The 23,808-nt window shown below is 45.4% G+C and overlaps 1 protein-coding gene across 1 annotated transcript; it reads left to right on the top strand.

Moving 5' to 3' along the window:
- Positions 1-6,297: 6,297 nt before the first annotated feature.
- On the top strand, positions 6,298-22,126 carry LOC311121828 (tripartite motif-containing protein 16-like). Its single transcript, XM_084196270.1, has 6 exons — positions 6,298-6,964; positions 7,389-7,484; positions 19,226-19,459; positions 19,614-19,773; positions 19,899-19,958; positions 20,183-22,126. The coding sequence occupies exons 1-6, from the start codon at positions 6,368-6,370 to the stop codon at positions 20,704-20,706; spliced, it is 1,671 nt and encodes a 556-aa protein (XP_084052396.1). The 5' UTR covers positions 6,298-6,367; the 3' UTR covers positions 20,707-22,126.
- Positions 22,127-23,808: the final 1,682 nt, after the last annotated feature.

Raw genomic sequence — 23,808 nt, 5'->3', positions numbered from 1 at the left:
CACCACTGTGGCTTCTGAATAGGTCACTGTACATTTATGGAACCTTTAAAACGTTGTAATGTTTTACCACAACCTTATATTTGGTTACACGTCACTATGGCTTCCATCCCTATATACCTCAGTGCATCCATCCAGGACTAACGTCTCCAAACAGATCTAAAAGGCCTCCCCCACCACTCAGACTTTCAAAGAAATTAAAGTTATCTCTGATACTCTGCTGTGCAGTTTGTTGTATGGACATTGCAGAGGCCCTTTTAAAATATCCACTCTGCTGTCTGGATCTACCAAAGGATCCAGTTACTATTCCCTGTGGACACAGCTGTATGCAACGTCATCTTCTTAGCTTGACTTCCATCCCCCAAAAACCTGTAGATACAGAGTACACAGTCAAGAGGAAGCCACTCCCTGTCCTCTGGTGTAGAGTTCCATGAACAGAAAGTCATTTTTGACACCCTGTTGCTCAACCTTCAGGTGAAAGCACTAAAATGGCTGACAATCTAGAACTGTTCTGTTGCTCCGTCTGTCTGGATCCACTGAAGGATCCGGTGACTACTGCCTGTGGACACAGCTACTGTATGGGCTGTATTAAAGAAAGCTGGGATCAGGATGATCTGAAAGGTGTCTACACCTGTCCCCACACTCTAAACAATACTGGGTTGTTTGGTTGACCCAAATGTTGGGTTGCAGGCGTTGGGTCACTTAGTTGGGTTGTTTTCTTTAAAAACTGCTGGGTGTTGGGTTATTGTTGTTTGGTTATTGAGATATGACCCATCAGGTCAGATCAGAAGACTGTAGGCATAGTTTAGTAGGGGTGTGGCTTTCAGATAGTTATTTTTAACCACCCATGAGAGTAAATATAATTCCTGTTCATCTGGTCAGTTGCGTAGTTAGCACATGTTAAGGTTGAACATTGACATTTTTGTAGCTTCAATTATGCTTATAGAGTTTCCTAAAAGTCCACGTATGTCTCATTGTTGGGCTATGATACAGTGGTATACCTTATTATAATATGTAATAAATACTCTACATATTATAGAATAATTTAATAAGGAAAAATTGAGTTTACAGTATGTAAACGCCTTAAAATAACCTACAGTAAGGATGACATTAAAACAGACCCAGTTGCTAAGGCAACCAAGCATGACATTAAAACAGACCCAGTTGCTAGGTCAACCAAGCATGACATTAAAACAGACCCAGTTGCTAGGTCAACCAAGCATGACATTAAAACAGACCCAGTTGCTAGGTCAACCAAGCATGACATTAAAATAGACCCAGTTGCTAGGTCAACCGAGCATGACATTAAAACAGACCCAGTTGCTAGGTCAACCAAGCATGACATTAAAACAGACCCAGTTGCTAGATCAACCAAGCATGACATTAAAACAGACCCAGTTGCTAGGTCAACCGAGCATGACATTAAAACAGACCCAGTTGCTAGGTAAACCAAGCATGACATTAAAACAGACCCAGTTGCTAGGTCAACCAAGCATGACATTAAAACAGACCCAGTTGCTAGGTCAACCAAGCATGACATTAAAACAGACCCAGTTGCTAGGTCAACCAAGCATGACATTAAAACAGACCCAGTTGCTAGGTAAACCAAGCATGACATTAAAACAGACCCAGTTGCTAGGTCAACCAAGCATGTCATTAAAACAGACCCAGTTGCTAGGTCAACCGAGCATGACATTAAAACAGACCCAGTTGCTAGGTCAACCAAGCATGACATTAAAACAGACCCAGTTGCTAGGTCAACCGAGCATGACATTAAAACAGACCCAGTTGCTAGGTCAACCAAGCATGACATTAAAACAGACACAGTTGCTAGGTCAACCAAGCATGACATTAAAACAGACCCAGTTGTTAGGTCAACCGAGCATGACATTAAAACAGACCCAGTTGCTAGGTCAACCTAGCATGACATTAAAACAGACCCAGTTGCTAGGTCAACCAAGCATGACATTAAAACAGACCCAGTTGCTAGGTCAACCGAGCATGACATTAAAACAGACCCAGTTGCTAGGTCAACCAAGCATGACATTAAAACAGACCCAGTTGCTAGGTCAACCAAGCATGACATTAAAACAGACCCAGTTGCTAGGTCAACCAAGCATGACATTAAAACAAACCCAGTTGCTAGGTCAACCAAGCATGACATTAAAACAGACCCAGTTGCTAGGTCAACCAAGCATGACATTAAAACAGACCCAGTTGCTAGGTCAACCAAGCATGACATTAAAACAGACCCAGTTATAGATGAGGATATTGTTTTTATGCAGATTTTTGAAAATTCGCATGAAAATCTGTTTCCATTCGACTGGCGACAGATTTTCATGTGAATATTTTAAAATCTTCATAAAAACATGGTCATTTTACCAGCAGAGATGTTTCCATCAAATTGACGTGTTGAAGATAAATGGCTGTGCGTGATGACGTAATGCACATACAAATATATATTTTAGAAAATACTAATATATTTTTGCAGTTAAATTCCCATGTACCGGTTAAAAACGTTCTGTTAAATGGGTTTCCATCACATTTTCAACTCTACCGATGGTTTTGTCAGATTTGGTTGTGCATTATATAGTGAACGTGCCCACTCTGGACAGGCTGCCTACATGATGACATTATTATGGACAAAAAGACCCTCGATATTTATTGGAAAGGAGCATCAAGCTCATCACTGTGAACTTTCACCACCCTGTGAAGTTCAGCATAACTTATTTCATCTTTAGCTTAATAAACTGCATGGTTTCCTGAGTCGTAGTGGGAGGACCACACCACATATCATCGTGTGACTCCAAGTTTACTTCAATATGATGGTTATTATATCAATATTTGTGCATAAAGCCGTTTCCACCGCCATTTCTCGCTTAATTAATTCTACAGAGGTATTTGCATCCACATGTTTCTTTACAATTTATGATCATTTTTCATGACTGAAAATGAAAGAAAACTTTTGATTTTACATATTCATCATTCACCACTGTGGCTTCTGAATAGGTCACTGTACATTTATGGAACCTTTAAAACGTTGTAATGTTTTACCACAACCTTATATTTGGTTACACGTCACTATGGCTTCCATCCCTATATACCTCAGTGCATCCATCCAGGACTAACGTCTCCAAACAGATCTAGAAGGCCTCCCCCACCACTCAGACTTTCAAAGAAATTAAAGTTATCTCTGATACTCTGCTGTGCAGTTTGTTGTATGGACATTGCAGAGGCCCTTTTAAAATATCCACTCTGCTGTCTGGATCTACCAAAGGATCCAGTTACTATTCCCTGTGGACACAGCTGTATGCAACGTCATCTTCTTAGCTTGACTTCCATCCCCCAAAAACCTGTAGATACAGAGTACACAGTCAAGAGGAAGCCACACCCTGTCCTCAGGTGTAGAGTTCCATGAAACAGAAAGTCATTTTTGACACCCTGTTGCTCAACCTTCAGGTGAAAGCACTAAAATGGCTGACAATCTAGAACTGTTCTGTTGCTCCGTCTGTCTGGATCCACTGAAGGATCCGGTGACTATTGCCTTTGGACACAGCTACTGTATGGGCTGTATTAAAGAAAGCTGGGATCAGGATGATCTGAAAGGGGTCTACACCTGTCCCCACACTCTAAACAATACTGGGTTGTTTGGTTGACCCAAATGTTGGGTTGCAGGCGTTGGGTCACTTAGTTGGGTTGTTTTCTTTAAAAACTGCTGGGTTATGGATGCTGGGTGTTGGGTTATTGTTGCTTGGTTATTGAGATATGACCCATCAGGTCAGATCAGAAGACTGTAGGCATAGTTTAGTAGGGGTGTGGCTTTCAGATTGTTATTTTTAGCCACCCATGAGAGTAAATATATTTCCTGTTCATCTGGACTGTTGCGTAGTTAGCACATGTTAAGGTTGAACATTGACATTTTTGTAGCTTCAATGATGCTTATAGAGTTTCCTAAAAGTCCACGTAAGTCTCATTGTTGGGCTATGATACAGTGGTATACCTTATTATAATATGTAATAAATACTCTACATATTATAGAATAATTTAATAAGGGAAAATTGAGTTTACAGTATGTAAACGCCTTAAAATAACCTACAGTAAGGATGACATTAAAACATACCCAGTTGCTAGGGCAACCAAGCATGACATTAAAACAGACCCAGTTGCTAGGTCAACCAAGCATGACATTAAAACAGACCCAGTTGCTAGGTCAACCAAGCATGACATTAAAACAGACCCAGTTGCTAGGTCAACCAAGCATGACATTAGAACAGACCCAGTTGCTAGGTCAACCAAGCATGACATTAAAACAGACCCAGTTGCTAGGTCAACCAAGCATGACATTAAAACAGACCCAGTTGCTAGGTCAACCAAGCATGACATTAAAACAGACCCAGTTGCTAGGTCAACCAAGCATGACATTAGAACAGACCCAGTTGCTAGGTCAACCAAGCATGACATTAAAACAGACCCAGTTGCTAGGTCAACCAAGCATGACATTAAAACAGACCCAGTTGCTAGGTCAACCAAGCATGACATTAAAACAGACCCAGTTGCTAGGTCAACCGAGCATGACATTAAAACAGACCCAGTTGCTAGGTCAACCAAGCATGACATTAAAACAGACCCAGTTGCTAGGTCAACCAAGCATGAGAGTAAAAAATACCCAACTGATGGTTAAATTAACCCGTGTTCTGTTAATACTAACAATCCAACATATTGGGTTATTCACGCAACCAAACTGTCTGGGTCAAAATAACCCAACATGTTCTTTCCACTACTTAACCTGCGCTGGGGTACTAAATAAACCAGATTGAGTGCAGTGCAGACATACCTTCACCCCAAGACCTATTCTGAACAGGAGTGCTGTGCTCGCCTAAGTGGTGGAGAAACTGAAGAAGACAGGACTCCAAGCTGCTCCCCCTCCTGCTCTGTGCTATGCTGGACCTGGAGATGTGGCGTGTGATGTCTGCACTGGGACCAGAAAGCAGAAAGCCCTCATGACCTGTCTGGTGTGTCTGGCCTCTTACTGTGAGACTCACCTCCAACCTCACTATGAATCTCCTGCTTTGATGAAGCACCAGCTGGTCAAAGCCACCGTACAGCTATAGGACCAGATTTAACATTGCAGATATATTGGGGCTTCTATCTGTGGAATTGTCTGCATCATTTCCAATCCCCCATATATATGTTTTGTAAATATTATTTTAAATATATTTTCCTTCTTTATTATTTTCCCCTAACCCTACCACCCCTCCTAAACTAATGGACAAACAATACTTAGGCTTCCACTTCCAGCTTATAAATGTACATACTACATACATTTCCCAGACACTACATTTTACATTAGTTATCTTTTGTTTGTTTTTAGTCCCCGCCTTCAGCTACCCGAAGCCCCTCCCATCTATCTCTGAAGACCATCCAGTTTTGATTTCTAGCTGCCATACAGTGCATTCGGAAAGTATTCAGACCCTTTGACTTTTTCAACATTTTATTACGTTACAGCCTTATTCTAAAATTGATTAAATAAAACATTTTCCTCATCACTCTACCCACAATACCACATAATGACAGTGTGTCTCTATACCTCAGTCTCTGAAGACACCCAGCAATGGTTAGGATTATTAGAGAAGCTTTTCCTGGTGAAAGGCAGTTTCATTTCATCTGGTTGCAGAAAACAATTCATTGGATATGTTCATAACCCCGTCCACCTATAAGATGTGGGGGGTTTCTGTCTGACTAAGAAGAGATACAAAGAACTCTGATTGTAAAACGTCTTCTCTTTTTAGTCCTAGATATGGCTAGGGTTAGGGTTACTGCTGAATGTAGTAACTCTAACCCTGACCCTAGGCCTAACAGTAATACCCACACTGTAATGTAAAGTATTACCTCATTCTCAATGATCAGTCAATACATACAGTATTCATTTAAACTACAGTGTATTGTATCAATATCAAACCCCCCCCGCCCGCCCCCCCCCCCCCCGCACCCCATTACAACCACTTATGAATTATTATAGACACTTATAATCAGTGTTATAACACATAAGTGTATTATAAGGCATTATGAAGCTTATTAAAATAATTATAATATGTACTTCATAGGAACTGTTACCCTTTATATATTCTAACAACTCATATTTGTTAGATTCATTCCAAATGAAGGGCCCTAACCTAGAAACTAAAATATTTGTCTCCCTCTCCACGTTGAACGCAGTTCTCTCTCTATCCCTCCCTCCCTCCCTCCCTCTAACCTCACCTATCTGGCAGATCCAGAAAGTCCACGCCCTCCCAAAAACTCACTTATGTGGAAACGAAACTGATCTGAGTCTCTGTGTCGTCTGTCTGTGTGAGAGTGAACAACCGTCCAAATGGCTCAGCAGGGAGTTCTGCTGGACCAGGACCAGTTCTGTTGTTCTGTCTGTCTGGATCTACTGAAGGAGCCGGTGGTTATTCCCTGTGGACACAGTTACTGTAGAAGCTGTATTGAGGACTGCTGGGATCAGGATGTTCTGAAAGGGGTCTATAGCTGTCCTCAGTGCAGAGAGACCTTCACTCCAAGGCCTAATCTGAGGAAAAATACCATGTTGGCTGAGATGGTGGAGAAACTGAAGAAGACAGGACTCCAGGCTGCTCCCCCTCCTGCTCTGTGCTATGCTGGACCTGGAGATGTGGCGTGTGATTTCTGCACTGGGACCAGAAAGCAGAAAGCCCTCATGTCCTGTCAGGTGTGTCTGGCCTCTTACTGTGAGATTCACCTCCAACCTCACTATGAATCTCCTGCTTTCAAGAAGCACAAGCTGGTCAAAGCCACCGCACAACTACAGGAGAAGATCTGCTCTCATCATGACAAACTGCTGGAGGTTTACTGTCGTACCGATCAGCAGTGTATCTGTATGCTGTGTACAATGGATGAACATAAAGGCCATGAAACAGTGTCAGCTGCAGCAGAGAGGACTGAGAAACAGGTAAGACCAGAACTACTTGTTGGTTACTATCTGATAAACAAAGAATTAAAGATACAGTAGGAACTAAGTCTGTTTGAATATGAGAGAAATCAAATGAAATTGATCCTCAGCAGAACAAATATGAACACAAACCTTGAGTATATTGAGTTTGATCCAAATGTATCACCATTTTCTGAAGTCAAACACTATTATCATTCCGAATGCCCTTTTAAGAGTTCAAAGTTCAGTCTCAACCCCTTGATACATGTACACCTACCATAAACACTATAATCATTAACATAGCAACATAGAAAATGGCATATGGTAAAGGGACTTCCTCAAGATTTTAGACCTTCCTCTCTATGGGCCCTATGTCACATTACTATACTATTGATCTACTGGACAAATAAAGCTTGATAGCTCATTGAAGAGTGATTCTCCACAGATGCAGCTGGGGATGAGTCAGCAGAAGGTCCATCAGAGATTCCAGGAGAGAGAGAAGGAGCTGAAGGAGCTCCAACAGGCTGTGGAGTCTCTCAAGGTGAGTATTGTTGACCAGAGGAGACACACCATTTCACTTCTCTCCTCCAGTCAGAGAGAGAGAGAGAGGGGCCCCTATCCAATCCCACTGTTGGGAACAGGCTGTCTGGACCCCTGTCAGAGAATAGACTGCTTAATGTAACTGACTGGTTATGAACCCGGGTCTACTGCGGGAGAAACCATCATCTTGACCAAAAGGACATTCCCTATTGTTCTGACTGATTTAAAGTCGCAAGCGGCTCTACCTCTTCACATAACCATGAGTAACCATGAGCGACTCATGTCTGCTATACATTAACAGGGAGCTCTCTCTCTTGATTCAATTAAATGAATTTATTGGCATTGGAAACATATGTTACATTACCAAAGCAAGTGAAATAAATAATAAACAAATCAGAAATTAACAGTAAACGTTACACTCAAAAAAGTTTAAAAGGAATAGAGACATAAAAATAAATCAAAATCAAATGTTATAAATCAAGTGCAAACAGAGTGAGCCATTCGCCAGACTGAGTTCTGGAGGTGAAATGGAAATGAATGAGGGAGAGTTAAGTGAGGTAGAAGGTGTGGTGATGAGCTCAGAACCAGAGCCTGGCATCAATGGACATGATAAAGAAGAATCTGGTGCAGTAGGAGATACATTGTTGGAGAAAGTGGATCCATTCCTTTTGGCAGATCCATTTGTGGTTTCAGGGGTGCAGGTGCAGTTTAATCAGTGAAGGTAACCTGTAGTGGACTTGTGATATTTGTTTGTGTTTCTTCTGACCAGAGGGAGTGGGCGCTCCGTGTCACGCAACTTGGGTCAAGATCTGTTTCTTGCTTTGCTCTTAGGAACAGGACACCATTGAAAGGAGTGATTTCTGGGGTAGCATTAAGTGTGGAGGTGGAGCAATTCAAGTTTAAGCTTCCTGGTGTTTGTGATGCCCGCCGTTTGGTGCAACACAGACCCGGTGGTGAGCGTGGTGAAACAGAGGAGTCACTGTCAGTCCTTTTGAGTTTTGAGTCTTTACCCGACAAAGTCATGGTAGGATATATCAGTTATCATGTTAGAACTTTGTGCCGAATCCACTGTGCTGATTCAGGTGCAACGTTTATGGTCATGTTGCAGCAGTTTGTAGGAGGGAGATCCAAGATGTGGGAATTGTGCAGGAGGGCATGGGATAGAGGATTGTGTAGTTTTGGTGGATAAAGTTGTGTGTGTCAACTGATGGGATTCCCATGTTGCTGGGGATCGGAAGTGTCCGGTGCGAGAGAGGCAGGATGAGGTGGCTAGAGTCAGAGTAGTGCAGAAGGTGTCGTATGCTGAGGCAGTGAAGAAAGTAGAGGAGGATGGGTCAAGGGTGAGAGATCCTGAGAGGATCCCTGTGAGTAGTAGATCTGTGCCAGCACAGAGGGATAGGCCAACGAGTGATATATGCTTCATTTACATTTACATTTTAGTCATTTAGCAGACGCTCTTATCCAGAGCGACTTACAGGAGCAATTGGGGTTAAGTGCCTTGCTCAAGGGCACATTAACGTCATTTAGCAGACGCTCTTAGCCAGAGGGGGGGGGGGGGGGGGGGGGGTAGAAGGATTACTTTATCCTATCCCAGGTATTCCTTAAAGAGATGGGGTTTCAAATGTCTCCGGAAGGTGGTGAGTGACTCCGCTGTGGGGTGGGGGGGGGGGTAGAAGGATTACTTTATCCTATCCCAGGTATTCCTTAAAGAGGTGGGGTTTCAAATGTCTCCGGAAGGTGGTGAGCGACTCCGCTGTGTGTGTGGGGGGGGGGTGGGGAGGGGGTAGAAGGATTATTTTATCCTATCCCAGGTATTCCTTAAAGAGGTGGGGTTTCAAATGTCTCCGGAAGGTGGTGAGTGACTCCGCTGTGGGGTGGGGGGGGGGGGGTAGAAGGATTACTTTATCCTATCCCAGGTATTCCTTAAAGAGGTGGGGTTTCAAATGTCTCCGGAAGGGGGTGAGCGACTCCGCTGTGTGTGTGTGGGGGGGGGGGGGGGTAGAAGGATTGCTTTATCCTATCCCAGGTATTCCTTAAAGAGGTGGGGTTTCAAATGTCTCCGGAAGGTGGTGAGTGACTCCGCTGTCCTGGCGTCGTGAGGGAGCTTGTTCCACCATTGGGGTGCCAGAGCAGCGAACAGTTTTGCCTGGGCTGAGCGGGAACTGTGCTTCCGCAGAGGAAGGGGAGCCAGCAGGCCAGAGGTGGATGAACGCAATGCCCTCGTTTGGGTGTAGGGACTGATCAGAGCCTGAAGGTACAGAGGTGCCGTTCCCCTCACTGCTCCATAGGCAAGCACCATGGTCTTGTAGCGGATGCGAGCTTCAACTGGAAGCCAGTGGAGTGTGCGGAGGAGGGGGGTGACGTGAGAGAACTTGGGAAGGTTGAACACCAGACGGGCTGCGGCATTCTGGATGAGTTGTAGGGGTTTAATGGCACAGGCAGGGAGGCCAGCCAACAGCGAGTTGCAATAGTCCAGACGGGAGATGACAAGTGCCTGGATTAGGACCTGTGCCGCTTCCTGTGTAAGGCAGGGTCGTACTCTCCGAATGTTGTAGAGCATGAACCTGCAGGATCGGGTCACCGCCTTGATGTTGGCGGAGAACGACAGGGTGTTGTCCAGGGTCACGCCTAGGCTCTTCGCACTCTGGGAGGAGGACACAGCGGAGTTGTCAACCGTGATGGCGAGATCATGGAACGGGCAGTCCTTCCCCGGGAGGAAGAGCAGCTCCGTCTTGCCAGGGTTCAGCTTGAGGTGGTGATCCGTCATCCATACTGATATGTCTGCCAGACATGCAGAGATGCGATTCGCCACCTGGTTATCAGAAGGGGGAAAGGAGAAGATTAGTTGTGTATCGTCAGCGTAGCAATGATATGAAAGGCCATGTGAGGATATGACAGAGCCAAGTGACTTGGTGTATAGGGAGAAAAGGAGAGGGCCTAGAACTGAGCCCTGGGGGACACCAGTGGTGAGAGCACGTGGTGCGGAGACAACTTCTCGCCACGCCACTTGGTAGGAGCGACCGGTCAGGTAGGACGCAATCCAGGAGTGAGCCGCGCCGGAAATGCCCAGCTCGGAGAGGGTGGAGAGGAGGATCTGATGGTTCACAGTATCAAAGGCAGCAGACAGGTCTAGAAGGACAAGAGCAGAGGAGAGAGAGTTAGCTTTAGCAGTACGGAGAGTCTCCGTGACACAGAGAAGAGCAGTCTCAGTTGAATGACCAGTCCTGAAACCTGATTGGTTTGGATCAAGAAGGTCATTCTGAGAGAGATAGCAAGAGAGTTGGCTAAAGACGGCACGCTCAATAGTTTTGGACAGAAAAGAAAGAAGGGATACTGGTCTGTAGTTGTTGACATCGGAGGGATCGAGTGTTGGTTTTTTGAGAACTTTTTGAACTTCAGTAAAGTTAGCTTCTTAGCGTTCATAGCAATGGTTATCAACTGTACCGCAGAAATGGAACGTAAATCACAGAAAATAGATATTGTGGTGGCAGCTGCAGAGAAGTATTTGGGCATACAGGATTAGACTTCAGAAGAGTTACAGGGTGTGTTGAGTGGTGGTGTCCCGTCCTCCCAGGCCGTTGGCATGGTGCAGGAGCCGATAGGGTCAAAATAGTGGAATGGGGTAGTGGGTATTTAATGAGTGTAGGGTTAGTTGGAAGGGTGTTTTTTTTTATTATTATAATTTCCCCTTTTCCCATTTTGTGTCACAAAGTATAATGGATTTATATTATAGTCCAGTTGGGGGCGGTAATGCAACATATTGGATGCCAACCGCCGTTAAACTCCAAAGAAGAAGAACCGTTATATTATGTCTATGTACAGTATTGTAACGATGTTCATGTCTCTCTCATTCATTAACTTTTGCGGTAGTTGGTTGTGTGGGTCTCTGGTTATGAATAGGGTGCTGACAGACAATTGTTGATGGATATTTATAGAGCTCTGATCAGGACGACAATTGATTACTGGTGTACAGTTTATGGAACAGAGGTAAAAACTTGGCTTCAGAAGCTGGACAGAATCCAGTATATAGCTTTAAGGATATGTATTGGTGCATTTAAATCAACATCTGTATGTGCCTTACTGGTGGAGGCAGGAGAGATGCCTTTGTATGTACGGCGTAAAAAATGGTCATTATCTTATTGGGTTGAAAGGCTGTGAGGTTGAGCATCCCACTGCTACTGTTCTAGATGACTGTTGGGAATATACTAGTAGACAAGGCAGTGGTTTTGGTTGGACAGTTGGAAAGCTTGCTGATGAGAGTGGTTTGAGGGAGTTGGAGGTTGGCCCTTCTGTGGTGATAGGGGATGTTCCTCCATGGTTACTCCCAGACCCTGTTGTTGATCTAACCTTGGTAGAGAAAAGGAATGATTGGTCAGAAGTCAGTGATATTGAGAAACTGGTTGACAATTACATTGGTAGAAGTTTTTATGCTTTTTTACTGCTTTTCACAGATGGATCCAAGGACCCAGATAGTGGGCTCACAGGAGCAGGCATTTACGTTCCTGAATTTGATGTGCAGATATGTAGAAGACTAACAGATGAACTGTCAGTATACTCAGTTGAACTGTTGGTGATAATAGTTGCCCTCCAGTGGGTGGAGGACGTACAACCTGTTAGAATTATAGTATGCTCAGATTCTCTGTCTGTATTGAATAGTTTATCATATGGTAAATCTAATAGGAGTGACCTGCTATTGGAGGTATTAATGTTATTATGGAGAATTGAGAGAATGGGTGTAGTAGTGAGATTCTGCTGGGTCCCAGCACATTCGGGTGTGGAAGGGAATGAAATTGTAGACCAGTTAGCTAAAAGAGCTTTGAAACTAGATATCATTGATATTAATGTTCCACTGGGTAGAGGTGAGGCCAAATGTAAGATCAGAGCCATTTTGATAGATGTGTGGCAGAAGAGATGGTACTATGAGCACAAGGGCCGGCATTTATATGAATAGTTGACAGTTTTACAGAAAGGTCGATGGACCAAGATTCAAAAGTCAGATTAGGAAGGAAGATGTGGTGTTTACTAGATTGCGCTTAGGACATTGTACATTGATCTCGTCATTACATCTGGTTGGCAAGCATGGGAATGGTTTGTGTCTGGGGGGTACGGTCGATGAAACGGTGGAGCATGTGTTGTTATATTGTTGTAAGTATGTTGAAGAGAGGGAAAGATGTGTAGGGTCATTGGGGTTGGACGGGGTTGGGGGGGTTTGGAAGGGATTTTGGGGATGGGGGAGGGTCTATTAGAAGTTAGTAGGGCTCTTCTTTATTTTCTCAGAAGTACTGAGTTAGGTAGGAGGATTTAGAAATGTTGGAAACCGTGATTGACCACACACTCCAGCACAGTAGGTGGCGGCGTGCACCTTTAACGTTGGTTTGTGGACCGCCATTATATCATAGAAGAAGAAGTTGTTGCTGTGAGAGATTGTGGTTCGTGAGGAGGGCTACTATTCTTTTTTCTTTTGGTTCTTGCGTATTTTCTGAATTTATTTTCTGATGGTGGAGGGTTTGTTTATTGGTTTCCACTGTTTATCGTTTAGAGTTGAGGGGGGAGTAGGGGTAGTTTGTTAGGGCGGCGTGATGGCCTCAACCGAGTGGAGAAGAAACGCTGTCGCTTCGGGTGCGTTCCGGAGAAAGGTGTGGAGGAAGTTTTGCTCATGGTCGGCGAACAGGTTGGAGCGGAACATCTGGACTCTGCATCCAGAATGAACAAGGCGGTGGTTGTGTTAATGAAAAAGGTTTGTCTTGTTGTGAGTGGGATTTTTGTGAGGGGTGTGTTGGTGCAGATGTCGCCTCTTTCGATAAGAGTTGTGGTGGCTAATCTGCCTCCGTTTATTACGTACGAACAGACCGCAAGTAGTTGGTTAGTTTTGGTAAATTTGCAAGTGGTTTTCGTGTGCTCTCGGCTGGGTGCCAAGCGGAATCCGTTAAACATGTTGTCTCTTTTCGTAGACAAGTGTTTGTTTCTTAACAAACTTCAAGGTTACACAGGGGAGGGGTGGAACACAGGGTTTGCTAGCACAGATAGTTTTCGGTGTTTCTAGTGTGGGGATCATCAGTTATAGGCTACAAGCAGTAATATGATTGATATGTAGGACAGGTATTGAACCCAAATAATCCCTACTCAGATGCGCTAACCTCAACCCTAGTAAACATGCATTATAAAAACCTTCTACATAAAATTCTCATATTGGGAGTAAATAGCCTCTGAATAGAAAAGAAAAAACACTGCATCTTCCAGCCCACCAATAAATTACATAATGCAACTGTCGCGGTTAGCATATTTACCTCAATATGCCCCTCGCTTGCGTGAGAAGGCAGAGTGCTCGATGCTGGTTGATGAATTTGACAATTCATGTACTAGGAAAATACGTTTTTGTCGACCAGAGGTGACTGAATTAATGTTCAGGCTTATTGATAATCATTATAGTAATGAAGTATAATTTCAAAACATGACCATAAAAACAGGTAATAATAAACATGACTCATCATTATTATTACTTCACAGTAATGTGTTTTCAGTCCTTTCTCTTGCGTTAGCAGTGTGGAAAGGGACAGTAAAAAGCTCAGGCAGGAGGAGTTTTCCTGTGAGGGGGAGTGGTGGTGTATCCAGGGAGAGAACTAAACTAATCTTCCTAAATGTCATTCATGGTCTTATGCTGCCATCTATTGGAATTATTAAGCAACTGCAGTAGTACTGAATAAAGTGTTTTTCCTTACTAATCCTTACTAAAGTAATGATTACTCAGAATTGCAAAATAAATGGCAGGGGTACCAGGAGGGAGGAGAGTAAACTTTTTACATTTTAGTCATTTAGCAGATGCTCTTATCCAGAGCGACTTACAGTTAGTGAGTGCATACATTTTCATACTGTCCCCCCATGGGAAACGAACCCACAACCCTGGCGTTGCAAGCGCCATGCTCTACCAACTGAGCTACACGGTAGTAGTGCATGGCCAAGTGGTGGTGCGCAGGCCGTGGAGAAAGCGGTGGTGGGGAGGGTTGCAGCTGGGCTACATGAGCTGAGGCAGGTTTCTGTAGTAACAGAGACTCCGGTGGGCGAAGGCTTGGTGGGCTCATCCCAGGAAATATTGCCTGTCATTGGGGAAGAGGCTCTGATCATGGGGGAAGTGCAGGGGGGCAGAGACTGGGGAGGAGGAGGACGGTACCGTGCCAATGGAGGAGGAGGAAGAGGAAGAGGAAGAGGGGGGAGGTGAGTCTGCGGGAGCGGAGGACAAGGCGGTCTCGTTTTCAGACGGCTCATTGGATCCAGAGCTGACAGACAGTCAGGCTGAGGGCCCAGTATATACGGTGAGAGAACTTTCTAGGTTCCTGATGGAGACTAAAGGGGAAAAAGAAGATTCTGCTGGAGTCTTATTTGATTGATCCTGGAAGGTTTGTGAGGTCAGTACAACACGTGATGAAGAATGAGGGGTTTAGTGTCCTCTCACCCAGGAAGGTGGTGGTACCAGGAGGGAGGAGAGTAGAGCAGGGTCAAGTGGTGGTGGTACCAGGAGGGAGGAGTGTAGAGCAGGGTCAAGTGGTGGTGGTACCAGGAGGGAGGAGTGTAGAGCAGGGTCAAGTGGTGGTGGTACCAGGAGGGAGGAGAGTAGAGCAGGGTCAAGTGGTGGTGGTACCAGGAAGGAGGAGAGTAGTGAATGGCCAAGTGGTGGTGCGCAGGCCGTGGAGAAAGCGGTGGTGGGGAGGGTTGCAGCTGGGCTACATGAGCTGAGGCAGGTTTCTGTAGTAACAGAGACTCCGGTGGGCGAAGGCTTGGTGGGCTCATCCCAGGAAATATTGCCTGTCATTGGGGAAGAGGCTCTGATCATGGGGGAAGTGCAGGGGGGCAGAGACTGGGGAGGAGGAGGACGGTACCGTGCCAATGGAGGAGGAGGAAGAGGGGGGAGGTGAGTCTGCGGGAGCGGAGGACAAGGCGGTCTCGTTTTCAGACGGCTCATTGGATCCAGAGCTGACAGACAGTCAGGCTGAGGGCCCAGTATATACGCTGAGAGAACTTTATAGGTTCCTGATGGAGACTAAAGGGGAAAAAGAAGGTTCTGCTGGAGTCTTATTTGATTGATCCTGGAAAGTTTGTAAGGTCAGTACAACACGTGATGAAGAATGAGGGGTTTAGTGTCCTCTCACCCAGGAAGCGGTATAGGCTGAGAAAATGGGTCATGGGTTCTTAAGGGCATGTCTTCAGAATCTGCTTAAATGGATGGTTTTTTCTGGCATGGCGGCTTTATGGGCTTCTCTACTGGTTTCTGATTGTGGTGATTTCCCTCCCACCTCTTATGGAGATTTCACGGTTAGACTTCCTTAACATGAACGGCGGCAAAGACTGGGGGAATATGTAAACCAAAAACATTTAAATGCCATGGCAGAAATCTTAGTGCAGGGGTAGCAAAATAGGTGTGTAAGGGTAGGTTGTTAGTGTTTAGAGCCCAAATAATGACCTTGTCTTTGCTTTCATAAATGTGTCTGCACCTGGTCCTCTGTAGCTCAGCTGGTAGAGCACGGCGCTTGTAACGCCAGGGTAGTGGGTTCGATCCCCGGGACCACCCATACACAAAAAAAAAAAAATATATATATATATATATATATATATATATATGCACGCATGACTGTAAGTCGCTTTGGATAAAAGCGTCTGCAAAATGGCACATTATATTATATTATAGTAGAGGGCTCAGTTCTCTGTTTCACCAGAGGGGTTGGAAAAACAGAGTGGGGAAACCAAGAAAATCCCTTGTTTTACGTTTGTCTGATGGGCGGGTAACTTCTGTTGTGGGGAGATGAGGGAGCCTGATGGGCGGGTAACTTCTGTTGTGGGGAGATGAGGGAGCCTGATGGGTGGGTAACTTCTGTTGTGGGGAGATGAGGGAGCCTGATGGGTGGGTAACTTCTGTTGTGGGGAGATGAGGGAGCCTGATGGGTGGGTAACTTCTGTTGTGGGGGAGATGAGGGAGCCTGATGGGTGGGTAACTTCTGTTGTGAGGGAGATGAGGCAGCCTGATGGGTGGGTAACTTCTGTTGTGGGGAGATGAGGGAGCCTGATGGGTGGGTAACTTCTGTTGTGGGGAGATGAGGGAGCCTAATGGGTGTGTAACTTCTGTTGTGGGGAGATGAGGGAGCCTGATGGGTGGGTAACTTCTGTTGTGGGGAGATGAGGGAGCCTGATGGGTGGGTAACTTCTGTTGTGGGGAGATGAGGGAGCCTGATGGGTGGGTAACTTCTGTTGTGGGGAGATGAGGGAGCCTAATGGGTGGGTAACTTCTGTTGTGGGGAGATGAGGGAGCCTGATGGGTGGGTAACTTCTGTTGTGGGGGAGATGAGGGAGCCTGATGGGTGGGTAACTTCTGTTGTGGGGAGATGAGGGAGCCTGATGGGTGGGTAACTTCTGTTGTGGGGGAGATGAGGGAGCCTGATGGGTGGGTAACTTCTGTTGTGGGGAGATGAGGGAGCCTGATGGGTGGGTAACTTCTGTTGTGGGGAGATGAGGGAGCCTGATGGGTGGGTAACTTCTGTTGTGGGGAGATGTGGCTGTGGAATTGTACTCTGATTTATAGAGGGCAGAACTCTGTGGTCCTCTGTAGCTCAATTGGTAGAGCATGGCGCTTGTAATGCCAGGGTAGTGGGTTCGATCCCCGGGACCACCCATATGTAAGAATGTATGCACATGACTGTAAGTCGCTTTGGATAAAAGCGTCTGCTAAATGGCATATTATTATTATTATTATCCTGGGTGTTCTCAGGTTCTGCTCACAGACCTTTCCAAACTCTCTCTGTCACAGATAAATCAAATAGACATTTCCCTGGCCTTTCACAAACTCTCAGCTGCTGTCTCTCAGACGGTCTGCCTGTGGATTTTTATAAAAAGTTCTGGGAAATTATTGGACAGGACGTGTGTTGCGTGAGTGCGTCGGGGTGGGGGAGCTGTCGCTAAGCTGTAGACGGGAGGCTTTGACTCAAAAAAGGGGATTTGAGCGACATAAAGAACTGGAGGCCTGTGGCATTGCTCTGTTTGGACTATAAGATGGACGGGTAACTGTGTATCAGGACACCCAATCACAGACAATCTGTTCATAATCAGGAGAAAGCCTTTGATAGGGTGGACCATGAATATCTGTTCAATGTGTTGTTTTGGTTGTGGGGAGAATTTTGTGGCCTGTGTTCAAATGCTGTACGCTGGGGCTTCATGTATGGTCAAGGTGTGGGGAGGGCTCAGTAGGCCAGTCTGGGTAGGGAGGGGCATTCACCAGGGATGCCCTCTGTCAGGGCAGCTACACACTCTTGTTATTGAGCCTTTTCTGGGCCTGCTACGCAGGAGGCTACAGGGAGTGTGGGAGCCAGGCATAGGGTTGGGGACAGGCATAGCAGTGGCAGCATACGCTGATGACGTCTGTGTTGGTTAGGGATGAGCAGAACCTACAGGCCCTGGAGAATAGTTTGAGGGTGTACGAGGGGGCGTCCTCAACTTAGGGAAACTGGGGAAAGAGTGAGGCTCTGTTATGTGGGGCATGGAGGGACAGGGCACCTCCGCAGCTTCCAGGGGGGTTGCAGTGGGGCTGTGAGTGGCTCAAGATGCTTGGGGTGTATCTGGGCTCGGAGGGTTGGGATAGGAAGAACTGGGAAGGAGTGTCACAAGCGGTGGTGTCGAGGCTGACGAAGTGGAGGTGGCTCATCTCCCAAGTGGCATACAGAGGGGCGGTGCTGATCATCAACAACTTGGTGGCATCCTCTCTATGGCTTAAATTGGCCATTCTCAACGCCCCCGGTGGTCTGCTTGTGGACCTGCAGCGCAAGTTAGTGAATTTTTTTCTGGTCAGGGTTGCAGCGTTCTGACTCAGCAGCACAGAGCCTAATGTACCGTACGGAGGTGGGCTGGAGGGAACAAGCATGTGCTCTGTTGAGGAGGGCTGGTGGTTTGGGGCTGGATCAGCAGCTCTTCATCATGCGGCCGGAGAGACTCAATACAGCAGGGGTCTCTGATTTCTATGCTGCAGTACTGAGGGCTGAAGCAGCCTGAGGAGGGGCCACCACCGTTTCCACCACTGCAAGTGACAGCAGAGACTGGGGACTGGCAGGAGAGTCCGGAGGACTTACTGACTTTTAACACTCTGAGCCTGGGGGAGTTTGAGGAGGTGGGGGGTAAGGTGCTGTACTCCCTCAGTGTCAAGGTTAGACACATCAAGAGCTTAGCGGGAGTGAAGGGGCATCAGTGGCAGGGGGTTGTGGGGGCTGAGAGCATGGCAGGGTATAGGTGGAGGGGCTCTATAAGCTCCCAGTGCTGGAAAGGTCAGGGGTCGTCCAGTGGAGGGTATTACATGGAGCCCTGGACACCAATAGCTGGTTGGCTCGGGTTGACCTGGGAGTTGGGGAGGGGTGTCCGTTTTCTGCAAATACATACTGTTTATCATGTTTTTTCTGTGTTGCCATGGTAATGCCATTACTGTTGACGCCTTAGGGTTGAGTTTGAGTTGTACAAAATGATCAACAGTGTGGAGATGTTTCAGGAGGTATGGGGGCTCTGGGGGGCTGTCTGTACTGCTGGAGAGGAGGGGTTGGATGGACGGTTGGAATGTGGTGCTGGTTGGTGTATTGTACTGTGGTGTTGGGTACTGGATAATGTGATTGTGTGGAGGTTGTGGTGGCACACAATGTGCTTTTAGGGGTGGGGGTGTTAGTGTAATGAGGATGGCTCATTAAAGTAAGACAAGTCTCTCTCTCTCTCTCTTAACAGCGCTCTGCACAGGCAGCAGTGGAGGACAGTGATAAGATCTTTACTGAGCTGATCCGCTCCATTGAGAGAAGGCGCTCTGAGGTGAAGGAGCTGATCAGAGCCCAAGAGAAGGCTCAAGTGAGTCAAGCTGAAGGACTCCTGGAGCAACTGGAGCAGGAGATAGCTGAGCTGAGGAAGAGAAGCACTGAGCTGGAGCAGCTCTCACACACAGAGGATCACATCCATTTCCTCCAGGTAACTCAACTGCCTTGTTACATGTAATATGAAATTAAAACTCTCAATCATTTGGTTCTGCTCCCTCTCAATCTCTCTCTCTCTCTCTCTCTCTCTCTCTCTCTCTCTCTCTCTCTCTCTCTCTCTCTCCCTCCCTCTCTCTCTCTCTCTCCAGAGTTATCAGTCTCTCTCCAGTACCAGTGTATCTTCAGACTTACCCAGCATCGTTGTCCGTCCTCTTCAGTACTTTGGAGATGTGAGTAAGACTGTGTCTGAACTGAGAGAGAAACTAGAAGACGTCCTTAAAGGAGAATGGACCAAGATCTCCACTACAGGTGTGTTGAAAATAATAAGAACATCAACTTTAGACCATTGAAAGTTCCCTACTAGTCATATACATGTGGAATACGGTATGATGATAACATTCCCTCTCTCTGTGAATGTGTTTGTGTGTCTGTAGTGAATATAGTGGATGTTGTACTGCCTCCAGAGCCCAAGACCAGAGAACAGTTCTTACAATGTGAGTCTCTTTATTCTGAAGTAACTAACAGTCTCTTTTTACTGACACTCCTAACAATCCCTCTAGAAATATATAGCAATAGTAGATCTAATCAAAGACTGGGTATCTATCTGACTCCTCATATTTCTCTGATTTGATCTCTGTTGTGCTCTAATCAAAGACAGGGTAGATACAGTATCTGACTTAACTTATTGTTCTAACTCCCCTCATTGGTCTCTGCTCAGCTCTTCTCCCAGATTCCTGTCAGCTCACACTGGACCCAAACACAGCAGGCACACACCTCTCTCTGTCTAAAGGGAACAGAAAGGTGACACATACAGACCAAGTCCAACCATATCCTGATCATCCAGACAGATTCACCAACTACAGTATGGTTCTGTGTAGAGAGGGTCTGTCTGGACGCTGTTACTGGGAGGTGGAGTGGAGTGGGGTGTTTGTTGTTACAGCAGTCTCATATAAAGACATCAGCAGAACAGAGACAGATGGTGCATTTGGACACAATAACAAGTCCTGGTGTTTAGAGTACTATAGAGGTGGTTATTTGTTCAGACACAATAATGTTGAGACTAAAGTATCATGCCCTCAGTCCTCCAGAGTAGGAGTGGACCTGGATCACAAGGCAGGTACTCTGTCCTTCTACAGTGTCTCTGACACAATGACCCTCCTCCACAGAGTCCAGACCACATTCACTCAGCCCCTCTATCCTGGGTTTTGGCTCTCTGGGACTGCTGAGCTGGTTAAACTGTAGTAGGGTCCACATAGATACTAGTCATGCTGGTGTAGTCTATAGCTGAGCTGGTTAAACTGTAGTAGGGTCCACATAGACACTAGTCATGCTGGTGTAGTCTATAGCTGAGCTGGTTAAACTGTAGTAGGGTCCACATAGATACTAGTCATGCTGGTGTAGTCTATAGCTGAGCTGGTTAAACTGTAGTAGGGTCCACATAGATACTAGTCATGCTGGTGTAGTCTATAGCTGAGCTGGTTAAACTGTAGTAGGGTCCACATATATACTAGTCATGCTGGTGTAGTCTATAGCTGAGCTGGTTAAACTGTAGTAGGGTCCACATAGATACTAGTCATACTGGTGTAGTCTATAGCTGAGCTGGTTAAACTGTAGTAGGGTCCACATAGATACTAGTCATGCTGGTGTAGTCTATAGCTGAGCTGGTTAAACTGTAGTAGGGTCCACATAGATACTAGTCATGCTGGTGTAGTCTATAGCTGAGCTGGTTAAACTGTAGTAGGGTCCACATAGATACTAGTCATGCTGGTGTAGTCTATAGCTGAGCTGGTTAAACTGTAGTAGGGTCCACATAGATACTAGTCATGCTGGTGTAGTCTATAGCTGAGCTGGTTAAACTGTAGTAGGGTCCACATAGATACTAGTCATGCTGGTGTAGTCTATAGCTGAGCTGGTTAAACTGTAGTATGGTCCACATAGATACTAGTCATGCTGGTGTAGTCTATAGCTGAGCTGGTTAAACTGTAGTAGGGTCCACAAAGATACTAGTCATGCTGGTGGTGATGGTCCCCAGATGTGATGATTCATTCTGCTCTGTTTTTATGTACAATGATTTGATTGATTTGATCTTCAGAAGATGTTATGAATTACAATTCAATGCATTCATATTATTTGTAAGTGCAATGTTTTAATCTTATACATTTACATTAATCATGATGTATGCTGTTAATGTATGTTGGTTGTCATTCAGAACCATTGAAATGTTTTCTCAATTGGTTCTCTGTCTCAATGTCATTTTCCTCAGTATCATGGAACAGGTAGTGTTACTTACTTGCTAATTGAACTATATGGGCCGGTTTCCCGGACACAGATGAAGCCTAGTCCTAGACTAAAAAGCATGTTCAATGGAGATGTCCGGGAAACCGGCCCTAAGTTTGGCATCTTTTATTCTCCCATACTGCTCAGTCAAGCAACATTAAACCTGTCCAGCAGGTGGTGTTATTAACCAAACAATAAAAACCCAGCAGATATCTTGACTTGCCACTCAGTATATCAGTAATGTTCAGAATTGTTCTTTATTATCATTGGAGATTGATGGTCTTTTTAATCCACTACCCAGAGTCAGGAACAGATGAAGTTAGGTCTGCTACTGTTCAGTTATTAAATATGATTCATGGTGATGGGAAATAAAAAATCAATCTAGTAGTAGTTTTCCTTTGCTATTTATTCCAAGGTGTGTCTTTAACTTGTAAATGGATTGTGTTGAAGCTGGCATGTGGTGTGGATGATAGAATAGAGTGAATAGAGGAGAGAAGAGAGGAGGAGAGGAGAACATCATATAGAAGACAGATAAGATAGAGAGACAATTCATACCCAGGGGAGTTACTGACTCTGGCCCAAATGACACCCTGTTCCCTACGTAGTGCACTAGGCTACTTCTGACCAGATCTAAAGTAGTGCACTACATAGGGAATAGGGTGGAGATTGGAGATTTGCTCACTGTCATTAGAATGAAGATTTCCATACAGGAGTTACTGTCTCTGTCCCAAATCTCTCCCTGTTCCCTACGTAGTGCACTAGGCTACTTCTGACCAGATCTAAAGTAGTGCACTACATAGGGAATAGGGTGGAGATTTGCTCACTGTCATTAGAATGAAGATTTCCATACAGGAGTTACTGTCTCTGTCCCAAATCTCTCCCTGTTCCCTACGTAGTGCACTAGGCTTCTTTTGACCAGATCTAAAGTAGTCTTCTAGATTTTACATGTTTTCTCCCTGTCATTAGAAAATGACAATATGGTAATGACTTTAGTGGTTTCCTCCCCCTTTGTTTTTATTGGTTGTGTGTTATGTGTGTTGTTGTGTTAGGTTTTCCCCCTGTGTTCCTAATGGAAAATCCATTAACAATGAATCACAAACAAATTATATTCCAGTTGTGTTTAGACAACTTCATGGCTGACATCCCCCAGTTCTGTTAAGACCCATTGAACTGGGTCACATTCTAAATGGTCACTTGTATTGATAGTCCATACTGGGCCTAACTGGGGTTAACCATACTGGAGGGTTTCTTTCTGCACACATATTCCCTCATCTCCAGAACTTTACCTGATGTCCTGTCTCTCTCTCTCTCTCTCTCTCTCTCTCTCTCTCCTCTCTCTCTCTCTCTTCTCTCTCTCTCTCTCTCTCTCTCTCTCTCTCTCTCTCTCTCTCTCTGTCTCTGTCTCTGTCTCTCTCTCTCTCTCTCTCTCTCTCTCTCTCTCTCTCTCTCTCTCTCTCTCTCTCTCTCTCTTCTCTCTCTCTCTCTCTCTCTCTCTCTCTCTCTCTCTCTCTCTGTCTCTGTCTCTGTCTCTTCTCTGTCTCTGTCTCTCTCTCTCTGTCTCTGTCTCTGTCTCTGTCTCTCTCTCTGTCTCTGTCTCTGTCTCTGTCTCTTCTCTGTCTCTGTCTCTCTCTCTCTCTCTCTCTCTCTCTCCTCTCTCTCTCTCTCTCTCTCTCTCTCTCTCTCTCTCTCTCTCTCTCTCTCTCTCTCTCTCTCTCTCTCTCTCTCTCTCTCTCTCCTCTCTCTTCTCTCTCTCTCTCTCTGTGTCTCTCTCTGTCTCTGTCTCTGTCTCTGTCTCTCTCTCTCTCTCTCTCTCTCTCTCTCTCCCGTCAAACCGTATAGAAAGCAGCCAACCTCAATATGGTTCCATTCCTGTAGTTATCAGGACACATGAGGTGTGGAACTATTATCTCCTTTCTAAGTGTGAACTTGTCCACTTCCCTTCATGGATTTAAAAGGAAATGACTGGTATATGTAAACTCCCTCTACCCCATGCCAACACCAATCCAATGCTGTACAATTAATTCCATAGCTTAACATGGGAAATGCTCACTGCCTCCCATAAGAGTC

The sequence above is a fragment of the Coregonus lavaretus genome (genome assembly GCF_964263955.1).
Source record: "Coregonus lavaretus genome assembly, contig: HAP1_SCAFFOLD_3011, whole genome shotgun sequence".
Lineage (NCBI taxonomy): Eukaryota > Metazoa > Chordata > Actinopteri > Salmoniformes > Salmonidae > Coregonus > Coregonus lavaretus.
This window is presented reverse-complemented; position numbering and strand designations above follow the sequence as displayed.